At 35.0% G+C, this 17,193-nt stretch overlaps 1 protein-coding gene across 2 annotated transcripts; it reads left to right on the top strand.

Moving 5' to 3' along the window:
* Nucleotides 1–4,352: 4,352 nt before the first annotated feature.
* Nucleotides 4,353–9,934, top strand: LOC120426001 (protein tumorous imaginal discs, mitochondrial-like). 2 transcript variants are annotated; one of them, XM_039590677.2, is made up of 6 exons: nucleotides 4,354–4,721; nucleotides 4,850–5,052; nucleotides 7,956–8,572; nucleotides 8,630–8,909; nucleotides 8,968–9,031; nucleotides 9,622–9,934. In XM_039590677.2, exons 1-6 carry the CDS (start codon nucleotides 4,529–4,531, stop codon nucleotides 9,810–9,812), a joined length of 1,548 nt encoding a protein of 515 aa, XP_039446611.1. In that variant the 5' UTR covers nucleotides 4,354–4,528; the 3' UTR covers nucleotides 9,813–9,934. The 2 variants fall into 2 exon arrangements, with proteins under 2 accessions (XP_039446603.1, XP_039446611.1); XM_039590669.2 differs by lacking the exon at nucleotides 9,622–9,934 and having other exon boundaries at nucleotides 4,353–4,721; nucleotides 8,968–9,551.
* Nucleotides 9,935–17,193: the final 7,259 nt, after the last annotated feature.

The following is a 17,193-nucleotide window of genomic DNA, read 5'->3' as shown; positions in this document are numbered from 1 at the left end:
CAAAACAAGATTTATCTCCTAGTAAAAGCAAAAAGTTAAGCAAAAGCACAAAGTTAATTTGGTTCAAACAACAATTTAAAAAAAAAAACAACTTGTTTTTAAAATTGCGCTCGAAAGTTCGCATGCAGAAAAGACTGACACGGAGAGAAAAAAAAATTCTATTATTTCAAAAAAAAGGCTGTACACGTCAAACAAATTGGGTCCTAAAATGAAGCTTAGATTGCTGATATTATTGTTTACAGCGATAAAGCTTATTTTTCTGAGTACAATGACCCTTTGTATGACCACAAAGAGTTTAAAATGGATTTTTAAATCAATTTTGAAAAATTAACCTCGCGCTCCTTCTTGACAGAAAAGCTCCTACTTGACAGCTCGTTCCAAGGGGACCATAGTTGATCCATCGAAAAAATGTTGTCTTGTCAAAAAAAAAATTTGCGTTAAAATGAAAAAAAAGTGTTTAGAAATGGTTTTTAATCGTGTTTTTTACCGTTGTACATAAAAAATGGACATAGGGTTTTAGTACCCAATTAAAATGAAAATTGCCGTTCAAGAGCCAAACGAATGTCGATTGAAATTTCCGCCCTTTGAGGTTATGTATGCGAATTCTGTTTTGTTAAATTCCAGCGTTCAAAACAACTTTTGAGCAAAAATTCGAGCTGATACTTTGTTAACTTTTAATGCTCTATCATTTTAAACAATATTATTTTTTCAAAAAAAAAGTTTTTTGATTTTTTTATTGCGTTAATTTATAGAGGGCAAAAAGTTTACACTCGTACTACTTGAATTTTTTTCTCAAAAGTTGTTCTAAGAGCTGTAAATTCAATTTTAAGTTTGCATTCCTATGTAACCGAACAGCGAAAATTTGAATCGTCATTCTTCGATGCTTTGCGCCATCTGTCGGAATTTTTGAGCTTTTAATAGGCCCCCGAAACCAAAGCTAAAAACTCGATTCGCCACCTACATTCGAGTAGGAGAACTATGGTGCAAGGTTACGTTTACGTTTTTGCGCGATAAGTGCAAAGGGGAGTGAAAACTATTTTAAGGTTTTTTAAAAGAAAATTGATCTTTTGGAATAAAATAAAGTTAACAGGAGGTAAGAAATAAAAAGTTCTATCGACTGACTTTTTGATTTTTTTGCTAAGTTGCCTTTTTCATTGAAAATTCTGTGATCCGGATTGAAAACGCGAGAATGAGGTTAGATTGCTAATTTTGAAAATCATTCCAATTACCATTTTGCAAGCAGAGCTTTGCTTTTACGATAGAAGTGACTTTAAAAAATATTTGTCCACTTGAATAATCCACATTCTCAATTGATTAGTTAGATTTTGGTTGATTAAAACATTCCCTTATTTTGAATCAGATAATGAACAGGTTAAATCGGCCATCACAAAAATATTTTCGTTTATATCAATTAAGCTATTTATTTCTTACCTGAAAATGGCATAATTTGCTATTAATTTCGATTTTATGATGAAATAAAACAATTTCAAATTTCAAATCAATTTACTCGCTGTAGGTTATAATGAAAACATCACCCCAAGTTTCAGCGCCCCCTAGTGGGGGGTAATTTTGACGTTTGATTGCCTATCGCGAATAATAATTATTTTATTTTTGACACTACAGAACGGATTCGTTAATTCGAATTTCACTACATCGAATGTCCGCTAATTCGAATATTCACTAATTCGAACGTATATTCGAATTAAAAAGCACTCAATCGTCAAAACCAGTTGTCAAACTGATGTTGACGTTTCAACAGCATTGTTCGACAATTTCCGAACACGTGGTTTCAAGCTTTTGACAGCTGTCAGTCGTTCCAAATAGCGAATTTGGATTCGCAATTTCGAATGCAGTTTCTTTCGAATTAGCAAATCCGCTCTGTATATTTTTCTGCGTGAATAAAATAAACGAATTACAAATCTGGAGCAACATTTGAAAAGGGGCGGTACGACATTGCTCTTACGGCCTTTCGTTACAAGCGTTTAAATGGGACGAAAGGCCGTAAGAGCGTCGTCGTTGTTTTGAAAATTTAATCTAGATTTATAAGGCTTTCTAGGCCCAATGAAAATAGTAGTTTATGCAAAAAGTTGCAAAAAGAAGATTTTTTCACACATTTATCCAACGAGGTTTACCGAGTTGGATAAATACGACGAGTGCTGAAAAAATCATGTTTTGCAACGAGTTCCATACAAAATTTTTTTGCAATTGCGAAAAACACCCTTTGAATTAAATTGTAGGTCACGTATTTAGTCAATCCATCGTTTAATTTCCGGGTGCCACGATATCTCGAGTTGAAATGGATCAAATTGGCTGAAATTTGAGATGAAGACTTGCAAGACATATCCTGTGTGCATGACGAAGCCCGATTTTGAAATTTTGCTTTTGAAAAAAATACAAAAATCAAAAACTGGCGATTTTTTATATGCAAACATAAAAATATTTTTATCTTTTTTTCAAACAAACTTTTTGAAAATCGGGCTTCGTCATGCACACAGGACCGGTTTAACGAGGCTTCACCAAAATTTTGAGCCGAATTGGCCAAAGAAGTGTGGTGTGTTTTTGAAACTGCTAACTTAAAATGGCTATATCTCGGCAATGATACAACCAAATATCTTCAAATTTATTTTGATAATAGTTGAAAATATATATTTTAATGCCCTTAAAACAGACTTAAAAAAAGATTAAGTGTGCGCCCAAACCAACCTCTTACATTTTTGTCGATTTACATGTATGTAACCCCTTAAATCAAAACAGTGTTTAAAAGTATCACTTTTCAAAAAAATGCTGAAAAGTTTAACTTTCCATTTTCCAGCATCCATTTCAGTGCTGAAAAGTAGAACTTTTCAGCATTTGTTTTGAAAAGTGTTTCTATTCGTTTGTGTTATTTTTGGTAGAGAAAAGTAGGCTGTTTCGTCGTTTGAGAATGACAGGAAAAGTAAGTATTTTGACGACGGAACTACAAAAAAAAAATAATCTTACCCAAAAATGCCGAACTTCTCATCACATTGTCCTGATGCAAACAATGATCGAGCTCGAGCTGTCACAGCCCTGGAAATATGTTGGATGACATTTCGGCCGCCAGTCAAAAAAAAAAAAACAGCTAGGAGCCGCTTGACAAAAAACTTTTGCTTGATACAAACAAATGTGTTAGTAAATTTCTGACTAGAAAGCATTATAGATCAGTAGAATAATAACAACGTCAATAACAAGGGTTTTTTTTTTAAAAAAAAAAGGTCCTATAGGATATATCTTGACTTTTTTTTGATAAGGTCCTATAAACAAATGTAAACATTGAGTGTATCCCGCTTACTCCGATGGACTTTGACATAAGGTGTGAAAGGGATACACTCAATGTTTACATTTGTTTATAGGACCTTATCAAAAAAAAGTCAAGATATAAATAATAAAACACAATTCGATGCCAACATTTCAAAAAGCATCATGTACAAACCATGCGTTTTGAGAAAAACGCATTTGAATGTTGAGCATCCATTTTCAATTCCCATTTTAATATGAAAGCAAAATAAGATGTTCTAATGATAACAAACGATGAAAAACGTTGCTTTTATTGATACTAGATCATCCAAATTCAATAAAACATTATTTCCGTCGTTTTATTTAAGAAAAACAAACATAACTTCTTTTGAAATCACCAACGTCTATATCACCCTGCTGTCATTGAGGGGGACGCTTTGTTATGATTCGTTTTTCTTCGCCGAATGTACATGGCGCTTTGTTCATGATGCTTTTTTTTTCGTCACGAGGTTTATGTAGTCTTTTGTTTGACAGGTTGACAGGGCTATATAAACAGGGACTGCTGATGGCAGAGATTTTGTTTATGTTACTTTATTTAAAATCATGATTAAACAGACTTTACTGAAGTAACTTTTGCTCATTTTTGGTGAAGAGGTAGCTTATTAGGAGTACTTTTAGAATATGCAATAACCCAGAAAGTGTCAAAATGTACATGATGCCTTTTGAAATGTTACCGTCGAATTACTTATAGGATCTTAAAAAAGACATCTAGAGGACTCGAGTTTTTTTTTAAAGGCCCTAAAAACTAAATTTCATCTTCAATTGCTTTTTGGGTGTTTTCGAAACCGCCTTGAGTCAGGGGTATTCAAAACACCCAAAAACTCTATAGATAGGTTGACGAATAGTTAAAACTGCGACTCTGTCTAACCCCTAGCCCTTGGTCTTGAATAGGCCCGAACAATAAAATTGGAACTTGAAATTTCTTTGTGTGCATAAATTCAATCAGCACCTCAACTTTCCTACCCCCTGACATTTAATGTTTGCCGCCGGGCGGCTCAAATTAAAAACAGCCGCCCTCGCTGTCGAACTGTCAAATCCGCATGTTTTCGGCTGACCGTCCGTGATCATCGCGCAGAGAGTTTCGCGTAATTTCTTTTGCCCGTCGTAACAAATCCTCCGATGGTTCTGGACTCAGTTGTCCAGTAAGTGCGTGGTCCGGTGTTGAAAACCGTAGGAATCAAGTGTCGCGTATCTTCTTTTTGCTTAAATTAAAATGAACACCCGAGGCTTGCTGCAGCGAAGTCTAAAATTCCTCACCGGCAAGCAGATTCTCGCAAGGCCAGCTAGCAGTTTGGCCGGGTCCGGTGGCCAGGGCCGATGTTCACACTGTCGCGGGCTTAGTGGGACGGACGGGATCTTTAGCCAGAGCCGAACAGCGGGACTGTTGGCCGCCGACAAGAGCCAGGGTGAGTTTAGTTTTGGGTGGCCGCAAAGGGGGGAGGTGAAAGTTGCCTCCAGATTACATCATCACCTGCCACAGCAAAACTAGGGTTAGGGAATCCGCGACTAATGGCATCCTTCTTCGTGTCCGCAGATGTGATCCAGGTGCGGCAAATCAGCACCGGCCGGGTGTTGCAGAAGAAGGACTACTACAGCATTCTGGGGGTGGCGAAAAACTCCTCGCCGAAGGAAATCAAAAAGTCGTACTATCAGCTGGCGAAAAAGTACCACCCGGACACCAACAAGGACGATCCGGACGCGAGCCGGAAGTTCCAGGAGGTGTCGGAGGCGTACGAGGTGAGGATTATGTAACGGGTTGTAAGCTAAACAGGACTTGCCGGTTTGCGGCTTTGTTTGGCCTTATCTTGATAGTTTTGTTGTTGGTGTTGTTGTTGTGTTTGTTGTGTTTCTTGAGATTCTTGGGGCAAAAAATAAATAGATTGAAATATTTAAAAAATCAAAAAGTGTCAAAAAGAGTCAATTTTTGAATCTCCGATATTCTTAATTTTTGAAAATTTGTATTTTCAAACTTCTGAAAGAATTTCTCAAATCCTTGATTATTTTTAAAATGTTATATCCGTGAATTTTGAATTTTCCGAATGTTAAAATATTCGAGTTTTAATTTCTTTTGTTTATTAGTACACTATAATTTCATAATTTCTTAATTTTAGAATTTCTAATTTTTAAGATTTTTTTTATTTTCATATATTTTTATTTTTGAGCTTGAAATTTAAAATCTTAAATTGAAAAAAAAATTCTGAATTATACTTTTTTACATATTTTTTTTAATACTGAGTGTTTTAAATACTTGAATCTTTGATTTTCCGAATGTATTTTTTCGATTTTTATGATTTTTTTATTAAATAAATTTTTAGATTTCTGATTTTTTTAATAGTTCTACTGTACTCTAATGTAACATTAGAGTTTCAAAATTGTAATTTTTGAATTAAAAATTCTTATATTTTTTTATAATTTTGAATTTATTTTTAATTTTGAACCTAGAATTTGTTAATTTTTTAATTTACTAGTTGTTAAGATTTAACATTTTCCAATTTCTTAATTTTTTAACTTTTTAATTTTGGAATTCTTATTTTTTTTTGAATACTAAATTTTGAAATCCTTGCATCTTTGAATTTTAGATTTCAAACTTTAAGAATTTAAGAATAAAAAAATTAAAAAAAATAAGAATGTAAGAATGTAAGAATTTAAGAATTTAAAATTTAAGAATTTAAGAATTTAAGAATTTAAGAATTTAAGAATTTAAGAATTTAAGAATTTAGGAATTTAAGAATTTAAGAATTTAAGAATTTAAGAATTTAAGAATTTAAGAATTTAAGAATTTAAGAATTTAAGAATTTAAGAATTTAAGAATTTAAGAATTTAAGAATTTAAGAATTTAAGAATTTAAGAATTTAAGAATTTAAGAATTTAAGAATTTAAGAATTTAAGAATTTAAGAATTTAAGAATTTAAGAATTTAAGAATTTAAGAATTTAAGAATTTAAGAATTTAAGAATTTAAGAATTTAAGAATTTAAGAATTTAAGAATTTAAGAATTTAAGAATTTAAGAATTTAAGAATTTAAGAATTTAAGAATTTAAGAATTTAAGAATTTAAGAATTTAAGAATTTAAGAATTTAAGAATTTAAGAATTTAAGAATTTAAGAATTTAAGAATTTAAGAATTTAAGAATTTAAGAATTTAAGAATTTAAGAATTTAAGAATTTAAGAATTTAAGAATTTAAGAATTTAAGAATTTAAGAATTTAAGAATTTAAGAATTTAAGAATTTAAGAATTTAAGAATTTAAGAATTTAAGAATTTAAGAATTTAAGAATTTAAGAATTTAAGAATTTAAGAATTTAAGAATTTAAGAATTTAAGAATTTAAGAATTTAAGAATTAAGGAATTTAAGAATTTAAGAATTTAAGAATTTAAGAATTTAAGAATTTAAGAATTTAAGAATTTAAGAATTTAAGAATTTAAGAATTTAAGAATTTAAGAATTTAAGAATTTAAGAATTTAAGAATTTAAGAATTTAAGAATTTAAGAATTTAAGAATTTAAGAATTTAAGAATTTAAGAATTTAAGAATTTAAGAATTTAAGAATTTAAGAATTTAAGAATTTAAGAATTTAAGAATTTAAGAATTTAAGAATTTAAGAATTTAAGAATTTAAGAATTTAAGAATTTAAGAATTTAAGAATTTAAGAATTTAAGAATTTAAGAATTTAAGAATTTAAGAATTTAAGAATTTAAGAATTTAAGAATTTAAGAATTTAAGAATTTAAGAATTTAAGAATTTAAGAATTTAAGAATTTAAGAATTTAAGAATTTAAGAATTTAAGAATTTAAGAATTTAAGAATTTAAGAATTTAAGAATTTAAGAATTTAAGAATTTAAGAATTTAAGAATTTAAGAATTTAAGAATTTAAGAATTTAAGAATTTAAGAATTTAAGAATTTAAGAATTTAAGAATTTAAGAATTTAAGAATTTAAGAATTTAAGAATTTAAGAATTTAAGAATTTAAGAATTTAAGAATTTAAGAATTTAAGAATTTAAGAATTTAAGAATTTAAGAATTTAAGAATTTAAGAATTTAAGAATTTAAGAATTTAAGAATTTAAGAATTTAAGAATTTAAGAATTTAAGAATTTAAGAATTTAAGAATTTAAGAATTTAAGAATTTAAGAATTTAAGAATTTAAGAATTTAAGAATTTAAGAATTTAAGAATTTAAGAATTTAAGAATTTAAGAATTTAAGAATTTAAGAATTTAAGAATTTAAGAATTTAAGAATTTAAGAATTTAAGAATTTAAGAATTTAAGAATTTAAGAATTTAAGAATTTAAGAATTTAAGAATTTAAGAATTTAAGAATTTAAGAATTTAAGAATTTAAGAATTTAAGAATTTAAGAATTTAAGAATTTAAGAATTTAAGAATTTAAGAATTTCAGAATTTCAGAATTTCAGAATTTCAGAATTTCAGAATTTAAAAATTTAGGAATTTAGGAATTTAGGAATTCAGGAATTCAGGAATTTAGGAATTTAGGAATTTAGGTTTTTGGAATTTTAGGATTTTAGGAATTTTAGGAATTTAGGAATTTAGGAATTTAGGATTTTAGGATTTTAGAATTTTAGGATTTTAGGATTTTAGGAATTTGAGAATTTTAGAATTTAAGATTTTTTTTTTAATTCCCCCAGGTCCTGAGCGATGACACCAAACGGCGCGAGTACGACACGTTCGGCCAAACGTCGGAACAGATGGGCCGCGCCGGCGGCGGTGGCCATCCGGGCGCTGGTCGCGGTCCGCAGGGCTTCTCCCAGAACTGGCAGTTCCGCAGCACCATCGATCCGGAGGAGCTGTTCCGGAAGATTTTCGGCGACGGTGGCTTCAAGGCCGGTGGCTTCGACGACTTTAGCGATTCGCGGTTCGGTTTTGGCGGCGCCCAGGAGGTGATGATGAACCTGACCTTTGCGCAGGCGGCACGCGGCGTGAACAAAGACATCGACGTGAACGTGGTGGACACGTGCCCGAAGTGCACCGGGTCGAGGTGCGAGCCGGGCACGAAGCCGGGCAAGTGTCAGTACTGCAACGGGACGGGCATGGAGACGATTTCGACGGGGCCGTTTGTGATGCGTTCGACGTGTCGGTACTGCCAGGGCACGCGGATGTACATCAAGTATCCGTGCTTGGAGTGTGGCGGCAAGGGACAGACGGTGCAGCGGAAGCGGGTGACGGTGCCGGTGCCGGCGGGTGTTGAGGACGGGCAGACGGTGCGGATGGCCGTGGGTAACAAGGAGCTGTTTATCACGTTTAAGTGAGTAGATTTTGGGGTGGTTTTTGAAAGGTTGTTGACCATTCTGACTCTTTTCAGCGTTGAGAAGAGTCGCTACTTCCGGCGGGACGGCTCGGACGTGCACACCGAGGCCAACATCAGCCTGTCGCAGGCGCTGCTCGGGGGAACGATCCGCGTGCAGGGCGTGTACGAAGACCAGACCATCCAGGTCGTGCCGGGAACGTCGTCGCACACGCGCATCACCCTCAAGGGCAAGGGACTGAAGCGGGTCAACAGTTACGGGTCGGGCGATCACTACGTGCACCTCAAGATTCAGATTCCGACCAAGCTGAGCAGTCAGCAGAAGGCGCTGGTGCAGGTCAGCTTGAACCACGTAGTTTGTCACCTGTGTACTAACTTCCTCTTTCCTTTTCCAGGCTTACGCCGAACTCGAGGAGGACACTCCGGGCCAGATCATGGGCGTGACCCACAAAACGGACGGTAAGTACTCGGCTGGTGCCGCCGGCGCAGCTGCAGCAGGTTCGTCAGGCTCTGGCGGCTCTGGTCCCTCGTCCTCGTCGTGGTCCTCCAATTCCAGTTCCGGGTCACAGCGCGGCAAATCGTCGGCTGAACCTCCCATCCAGGGCGCCCGCGAGGACGACAGCTTCCGGGGGTACAAGTCGCACGACCAGTCGTCGGTTCCGCGCGACACGCTCGGAGGTTCACGGTTCTACTTTGGCCTCGGCGTGCTGCTCGTGTTCGGGTTCTACGTGTACTACAGTATCGCTCAGATTCCGACCCAGCTGGAGCTGGAACGGGACGCGGCCCTGGAGCGACAGAGGCGAGCCCAGGCCGGAGCTGGAGGGCCAGCGCAGCGGAGCCCGTTTGACGATGCCTAGACGAGATAGAAATAAGATGACGATTGTTAAGTTGTTTTGTTGGTTGGTTGGTTGAAAATTGTACCGGACACAGATTACGAAAATAAAGACGCGATAGAACGCTGTGAGATTAGGTAAAACAACTTAACAATCGTTGTTTTATTTGATGAAGTGCACGAAAGAAACCCTCACACCTCTTCCCCTCGGTTGCAGGAACGAAAATGTGCTACGCCGAACCGCAGGACCTGACCGACATTGTCCGGGAGGCCATCAAGGAGCGCCCGGCCATCAAAGAGCCCGACAGTAAAGCGACGGAAGAAGTGGCAGACGGTGGTGGAAGCAGTGGTGCAGGAGTAGAAGGGGGATCTGATCCAGCGGAGAAGAAGGAACGGAGCAGTAATTGAGCGTAGTGAGGGGCAAAATGTTCGTGTAGGTAGTCGTTGTGTAGGGGCAGGGGGGGCAGAATGGACCGCCTTAGGGAAATGCACCAAAAACCATAGAAAAAAATAAAAATTTATGAATCCAGTGTTGTAGGCTTATGCTTTGGAATGTTCCCTTCAATGTTGTATACTTGGTTGATGATTTTTTTTTACTTAAAACTATTTTTGAGCCACTTTAAAAAAAAAGTTTTTTCGACTAACTTTCCAGGGTGCGGGGCAGAATGGACCACCCTGCGGGGCAGAATGGGCCACCTTAGAAAACAAGCCATTTCTTCTAATACAACGTTGAAGGGTGATAAGAAATTACTTGAGGGACCTTTCCATTATAGTTTCCATGAAATTTGATCACTTTTATAAAAATAGTAACTTAAAAAACAAAGATTTTTGAAAATAGTGTAAATATGTCGAAAAAAGACACTATTTTTACAACTAAGCGTCGAAACAACTAAAAAATCAACTTTTGTTGCATTAAACGTGATTTGTGAAGCTACCAGGAGTGAAATAATCCATTTAGCTAAAAAAAATTAACTTTTGATTGTTTTTATAAGGCAGGAAAAGGGTGGTCCATTCTGCCCCCAAGTGGATTTTAATTTAACACTTCCACCACCAAGCCTCTAAATGATTTTAAGGTTCCGTTGTTGTTTGATTACCTTTGTAATAGCTCCTGGTAACATTATAAACATTGAGCAAACTTTTTCAAACAATCCAACTTTTCAGAAAGCTTATTTAAGAACCTCGAAATAAACAACATTTGCGTGGTTTTGTCAATAAATTTACATTTTTGCTCATAATTCGAAAAATACAATGAATTCAAACGTCGTTTTCGGTATGGTGATGTTATTTGACGTCCTTTATAAGACCCTTGCCTTACAGTTGGTCTAAATTCATTCTAAAGCCCAAAACCAAGGGTGGCCCGTTCTGCCCCCATGGTCCATTCTGCCCCCCCTGCCCCTACAACAAACAAACAAACAAACAAACCAATTCGTAGCTGAATATGAAAAGGATGGAAAAAATAACCAAAATTTGTGTTGCGTCGTTATTTTTCGTAGAGGGAATGCATGATGGCGAGAGGTTGGAGAAAAGAAGGAAAGGTGAGTTTGTCAATCTGATTATTGCAAGTTAGGCTTTGATTGATATTTATTTTTTTGAAGATTCCAAACAATTCAACAAACATCTAAATTTAAAAAATAAGCCGACGCAGTCGTACATTCATTCAATGAGGCTATGCCGAGTTGGACAACTACGACAAGTGGTGAAAAAATTGAGTTTTGCAATTACGAAAAACAATAGGATTTTTCAGTAAAACATATGTTTCCTGAGCCCTCTGAGATTTCGGTCATTCGATTTTTTATTTTTTAATCTGGCTGAAACTTTTTTGGTGCCTTTGGTATGCCCAAAGAAGCCATTTTGCATCATTAGTTTGTCCATATAATTTTACACACAAATTTGGCAACTGTCCATACAAAAATGATATATGAACATTCAAAAATCTGTATCGTTTGAAGGAATTTTTTGATCGATTTGGTGTCTTCGGCACAGTTGTAGCTATGGATAACACTGAAAAAAATGATACACGATAAAAAAAATTTGGTGATTTTTAATTTCACTTTTTGTCTCTAAAACTCTAAAACTTGATTTGCAAAAAAACACTATTTTTATTTTTTTTATTTTCTGATATGTTTTTGGGGACATAAATGCCAATTTTTCAGAAATTTCCGGATGCGCAAAAAATCTTTGAACGAGTTATGAATTTTTGAATCAATACTGTTTTTTTTCCAAAAATCGAAATACTGATCGCAAAAAAAAATTAAACCTTATTTTTCGATTTAAATTTGAATTTGCAATCAAAAATGGAATGTTTCATATTTTTACATTGAAAATCGGACCATTAGTTGCTGAGATATCGACATTAGAAAATTGTGGGTTGTTTGGTTGAGACTTAGAAAAAAAAACGTTACTTAATTCACCCTTAGGTGGTTGGTGTCTCTCTCACATTTAGTGGGTAATACTATCCAAAATAGATGTAAAAGGGCGGACCTATCTATCAACTTGATTCATCATTCATACCATCAGATTTAGTAGTCAGTCATAATTCAGGGCACTTATGTGCTTATAACTTTTAATAGTTCTGTCAGATCTTCAATGTTTTGAAATCTTTGAAAAGGTCTTTTAATTACCTACACACCAATTTCTTATTACTGATTTCAGTTAAATTTACTGAAAACTGCACTACTGAAATTTTCAGTAAATGAAAACTTGCTCAAATTTCAGCAAACTTTGACAGCTCCATACAAATTTTAACTGATGTTCAGCGAAAAACTAACTGAAGATTTCAGTAGTGCAGTTTTCAGTAAATATTCACTGAAAACGAACATCAGAATTTGCTGTGTATCCAACAACAGATCGTATGATAGATCCGGACAACGTTTTCATCAAATTAGCTGAGATCCGGCATCTAAAAAATTCATATATAGGGGCAGGGGGGCAGAATGGACCAGGGGGGCAGAATGGGCCACCCTTGGTTTTGGGCTTTAGAATGGATTAAGACCAACTGTAAGGCAAGGGTCTTATAAAGGACGTCAAATAGCATCACCATACCGAAAACGACCTTTGAATTCATTGTATTTTTCGAATTATGAGCAAAAATGTAAATAATTGACAAAATCACGCAAATGTTGTTTTTTTCGAGGTTTCTAAATAAGCTTTCTGAAAAGTATGATTGTTTGAAAAAGTTTGTTCAATGCTTATAATGTTACTAGAGGTTACTACCAAGGTAAACAAACAACAACGGAACCTTCAAATCATTTAGAGGCTTGGTGGTGGAAGTGTTAAATTAAATTCCACTTGGGGGCAGAATGGACCACCCTTTTCCTGCCTTATAAAAACAATCAAAAGTTATGAAATTTGGATTAAATCGATTATTTTAATCACAAATCACGTTTAATGCAACATTAGTTGATTTTTTACTTGTTTTGATGCTTATTTGTAAAAATAGTGTCTTATTTCAACATTTTAACACTATTTTCAAAAATGTTTGTTTTGGTAAGTGACTATTTTTATTAAAGTGGTCTAACTTCATGGAAACTATGTTAGAAAGGTACCTTAAGTCATTTCTTATCTCCCTTCAACGTTGTATTAGATGAAATGGCTTGTTTTCTAAGGTGGCCCATTCTGCCCCACAGGGTGGTCCATTCTGCCCCACACCCTGGAAAAGTAGTCGAAAAAACATTGTTTTTAAAGTGGCTCAAAAATAGTTCTAAGCTCAAAATTTTCATCAACCAAGTATAGAACATTGAAGGGAACATCCCAAAGCATAAGCCTACTACACTGAATTCATAAATTTTTATGTTTTTCTATGGTTTTTGGCGCATTTTACTTAGGCGGACCATTCTGCCCCCCCCCCCTGCCCCTAACACTCAAGTGCTTATAACTTTTGATAGGGTTGTCAGATCTGCAATCTGTTGAACTCGTTGGAAAGATTTTTTGATTACCTATCCAACGACAAGTCACATGATAGATCTGGACAACGTTTTCATCGAAATATATGAAATCTGGCCTCTAAAAAGTGTATAAATAACACTTAAGTGCTTATAACTTTTGATAGGGTGGTCAGATCTACAATCTTTTGGACTCGTTAGAAAAGTCTTTTGATAACCCATCCAACGAAGGGTCGCATGACAGATCCGGACAACGTTTTTATCATGATATCTGAGATCCGGCCTCTAAAAAGTACATAAATAACACTTAAGTGACTATAACTTATGATAGGGTCGTCGATCTTCAATATTTTGAACTCGTTGAAAAGGTCTTTCGAATACCTTTCTTAAAATGTATAGCATGACAGGGTTTCTTACAAAAACCAACCTTTTTACAATCTTCCGGACTTTTGTATAAATCGTTTTTTTAGCCTAACTTTTGAAGTACTTAACTAAACTTATAATTTTCAATAGCGACTTATGGGACACCAAGACGGATCGAATGAGACCAAAACCACCGACACCGACGTAACACTCAAGTAAAAAAGATGACCCTTCTTTGAATCACCCCTCCGGTAAGTCCGGTGAGCTGTCAAACGGTTTTTCGAAAAATGTATCAGCAAGGCAACACTGATTCTTTTTTGTTTGTAAACACAAATCAGCTGATTCATTCATAAACTACGATTTGTTCGCAAACAATGGGTCGAGCAGTGTTGCGAAATATATTTTTATCGGCAAGGGGTGATTCCAAGGAAGTAATTGGGGTGAGTCGTGCTGGGACACATTTCAGCAGATTTTTTACATGGAGTGTTACGTCGGTGTCGGTGCCAAAACGGTCCAAATCGGTTCAGCCAATGCCGAGATAATCCAGTGCAAATTTTTTTGATAAACATCCCACCACACACACAGACATTTGCTCAGAATTTGATTCTGAGTCGATATGTGTACATGAAGGTGGGTCTAGGAGGTGAAATTAAGAATTTCGTTTTTCGAGTGATTTTATAGCCTTTCCTCAGTAAGGTGAGGAAGGCAAAAATATTTAACATCATAGAATAATTATATTTTAACCCGAAAATAACATTGTTACAATAGCTACAAAATTTGGTTTTTATTTTTCTTCTGGATTTCTATTTTAAAAATCTTGGATAACATTAAACAAGAGCTAAAAATAAGATTTTTTTCGACTTACAAAAGATAAATACACTCAACCCCCGGTGGTTGGTAACTTTTTCGTTTGACACTTGAGTAATTCTCGCTGAAAGTGGACCACTATTTACTCAAGGTGCTCAAAAATCAAAAGCAATGTACTTTTCCAATAGCCCCCACCAAGTTATGAATGAAACCATGTTTGGTTGGTTGAATTTGTCCTCACCTCGGCGCCACGAAGCTAAAACATTTATTTAATTGGTAATTTTTTGACTTAGGCGCGCCTACAAAATTGCTAATAACTTTGCAAAACTTCAACGAACCCTTGATGTTTAGGGGTGTTTTGGAAAGGAAATGAGCGGAGCTTTCGAATGAACTTGTCAGAAAAATACCGTTCCATACATTTTTTAGCCACAAAACACCAATGTATTTTTAAAAGTCATTTTTGAAGGCCGGCGCCCCGCTTTATCGAAAAACTGACAAATCCATTCGAAAGCTGAGACGATTTCACATAAAGGACCAATAAATCTAAGGTGTATGTTCCTCCTATCTTTTTTAATCTAATTTTGATTCTGCGAGCACAGCGCTCCGTTCGCATTTCGGGCACCCAAAATGTTGCAATTTGCTTGCCCCATTTTAAGGTTTTGTCAAAAAATATAGGGGCTCACTTTTTAAATGATAGTTTATTGTCCAAGGATCAAAATGCACTTTCGATAATTGACCAATATTTATGTTTTTGGGTTCTTCCAGGCAATTTAATGTCGAAACATTGTTTTTTTTTACTTTTTTTTGTAAAATGCTCACTCACAATTGGGTGGACTTTTTTTTTCAGTAGAACTAATGAATGTAGCATGTAGGAAATTTCACTACGAACATTTTTCTCTAAAAGAAAACGTAATTTCGATACTCCAGTGCCAAGATATTTTAGTTTTAGTGAGAAAAAAAAGTGCCAATTTTACAAATTTCTCGGAATCAACAAGCACGGCCTATTATTTATATGCGGCATATGTTTTGGAGGCCAGAGTATGGTTTCTTAGAGTTATTTTGGTCGCTGAATTCGGATCTGGAATCAAATTTAAGATTAACAGTGAACAGTGATAATTTAGTCACGCTCAAATATTATTTGCGTGTATTCTCCTTAGCCACTTAGGGATCGGCAGCCGAAGCCGCTTACCACCGCGCCACGAGGCCTCTCAAAACAATCAGAAGTTGAAAAAAACAATCTCCATCAAAAAATCCATGAGTAAAATATCAATTGAAGGTGAGCGAAAGATGAAATATGAAAATATTACAGCATATCACCGCAAATAACTTTTGGGCGTGGCTAACAGTTAATCTTAAATTTGATTCCAGATCCGAATTCAGCGACCAAAATAACTCTAAGAAACCATACTCTGGCCTCCAAAACATATGCCGCATATAAATAATAGGCCGTGCTTGTTGATTCCGAGAAATTTGTAAAATTGGCACTTTTTTTTCTCACTAAAACTAAAATATCTTGGCACTGGAGTATCGAAATTACGTTTTCTTTTAGAGAAAAATGTTCGTAGTGAAATTTCCTACATGCTACATTCATTAGTTCTACTGAAAAAAAAGTCCACCCAATTGTAAGTGAGCATTTTACAAAAAAAAGTAAAAAAAACAATTTTTCGACATTAAATTGCCTGGAAGAACCCAAAAACATAAATATTGGTCAATTATCGAAAGTGCATTTTGATCCTTGGACAATAAACTATCATTTAAAAAGTGAGCCCCTATATTTTTTGACAAAACCTTAAAATGGGGCAAGCAAATTGCAACATTTTGGGTGCCCGAAATGCGAACGGAGCGCTGTGCTCGCAGAATCAAAATTAGATTAAAAAAGATAGGAGGAACATACACCTTAGATTTATTGGTCCTTTATGTGAAATCGTCTCAGCTTTCGAATGGATTTGTCAGTTTTTCGATAAAGCGGGGCGCCGGCCTTCAAAAATGACTTTTAAAAATACATTGGTGTTTTGTGGCTAAAAAATGTATGGAACGGTATTTTTCTGACAAGTTCATTCGAAAGCTCTGCTCATTTCCTTTCCAAAACACCCCTAAACATCAAGGGTTCGTTGAAGTTTTGCAAAGTTATTAGCAATTTTGTAGGCGCGCCTAAGTCAAAAAATTACCAATTAAAAAAAATGTTTTAGCTTCGTGGCGCCGAGGTGAGGACAAATTCAACCAACCAAACATGGTTTCATTCATAACTTGGTGGGGGCTATTGGAAAAGTACATTGCTTTTGATTTTTGAGCACCTTGAGTAAATAGTGGTCCACTTTCAGCGAGAATTACTCACTTTTTTAGTTTTTACACTACCCCGTCAAAGTCAAACTAAAAAGTGACGAACAGTTCCTGTCACTTCTTACATGGCGCTCACGCACACTATCAAAACTAACGTTTGGTAGTGTGTGTGTGAATTCCGTGTAAAAGGGGCGTCAAACTAAAAAGTGATCCCGTTGGTTTAACAACAGTTGACAGTTTGAGTGTAAAATCATTTAAAAAAAAGGACTCGACACCTCGAACATTTTTTTTTAAATTAATTTCATTTGTTTAAAATTTGGTCTAGTTCTGCGCAATACCTACTAAAAAATGTGTTGTTTTTTCAGGATTTTTTGGCGCAGTCAAACAACGGTAATTTGGAAATTGATTATTACTACATACTAGAGGGGAGAAACTTCGGATAGAATCAAACATCGTGC

Source organism: Culex pipiens, chromosome 3 (assembly GCF_016801865.2).
Source record: "Culex pipiens pallens isolate TS chromosome 3, TS_CPP_V2, whole genome shotgun sequence".
Taxonomy (NCBI): Eukaryota; Metazoa; Arthropoda; class Insecta; order Diptera; family Culicidae; genus Culex; species Culex pipiens.
Note: the sequence above shows the minus strand (reverse complement) of the source record. Positions and strands in the feature narration are given on the sequence as shown.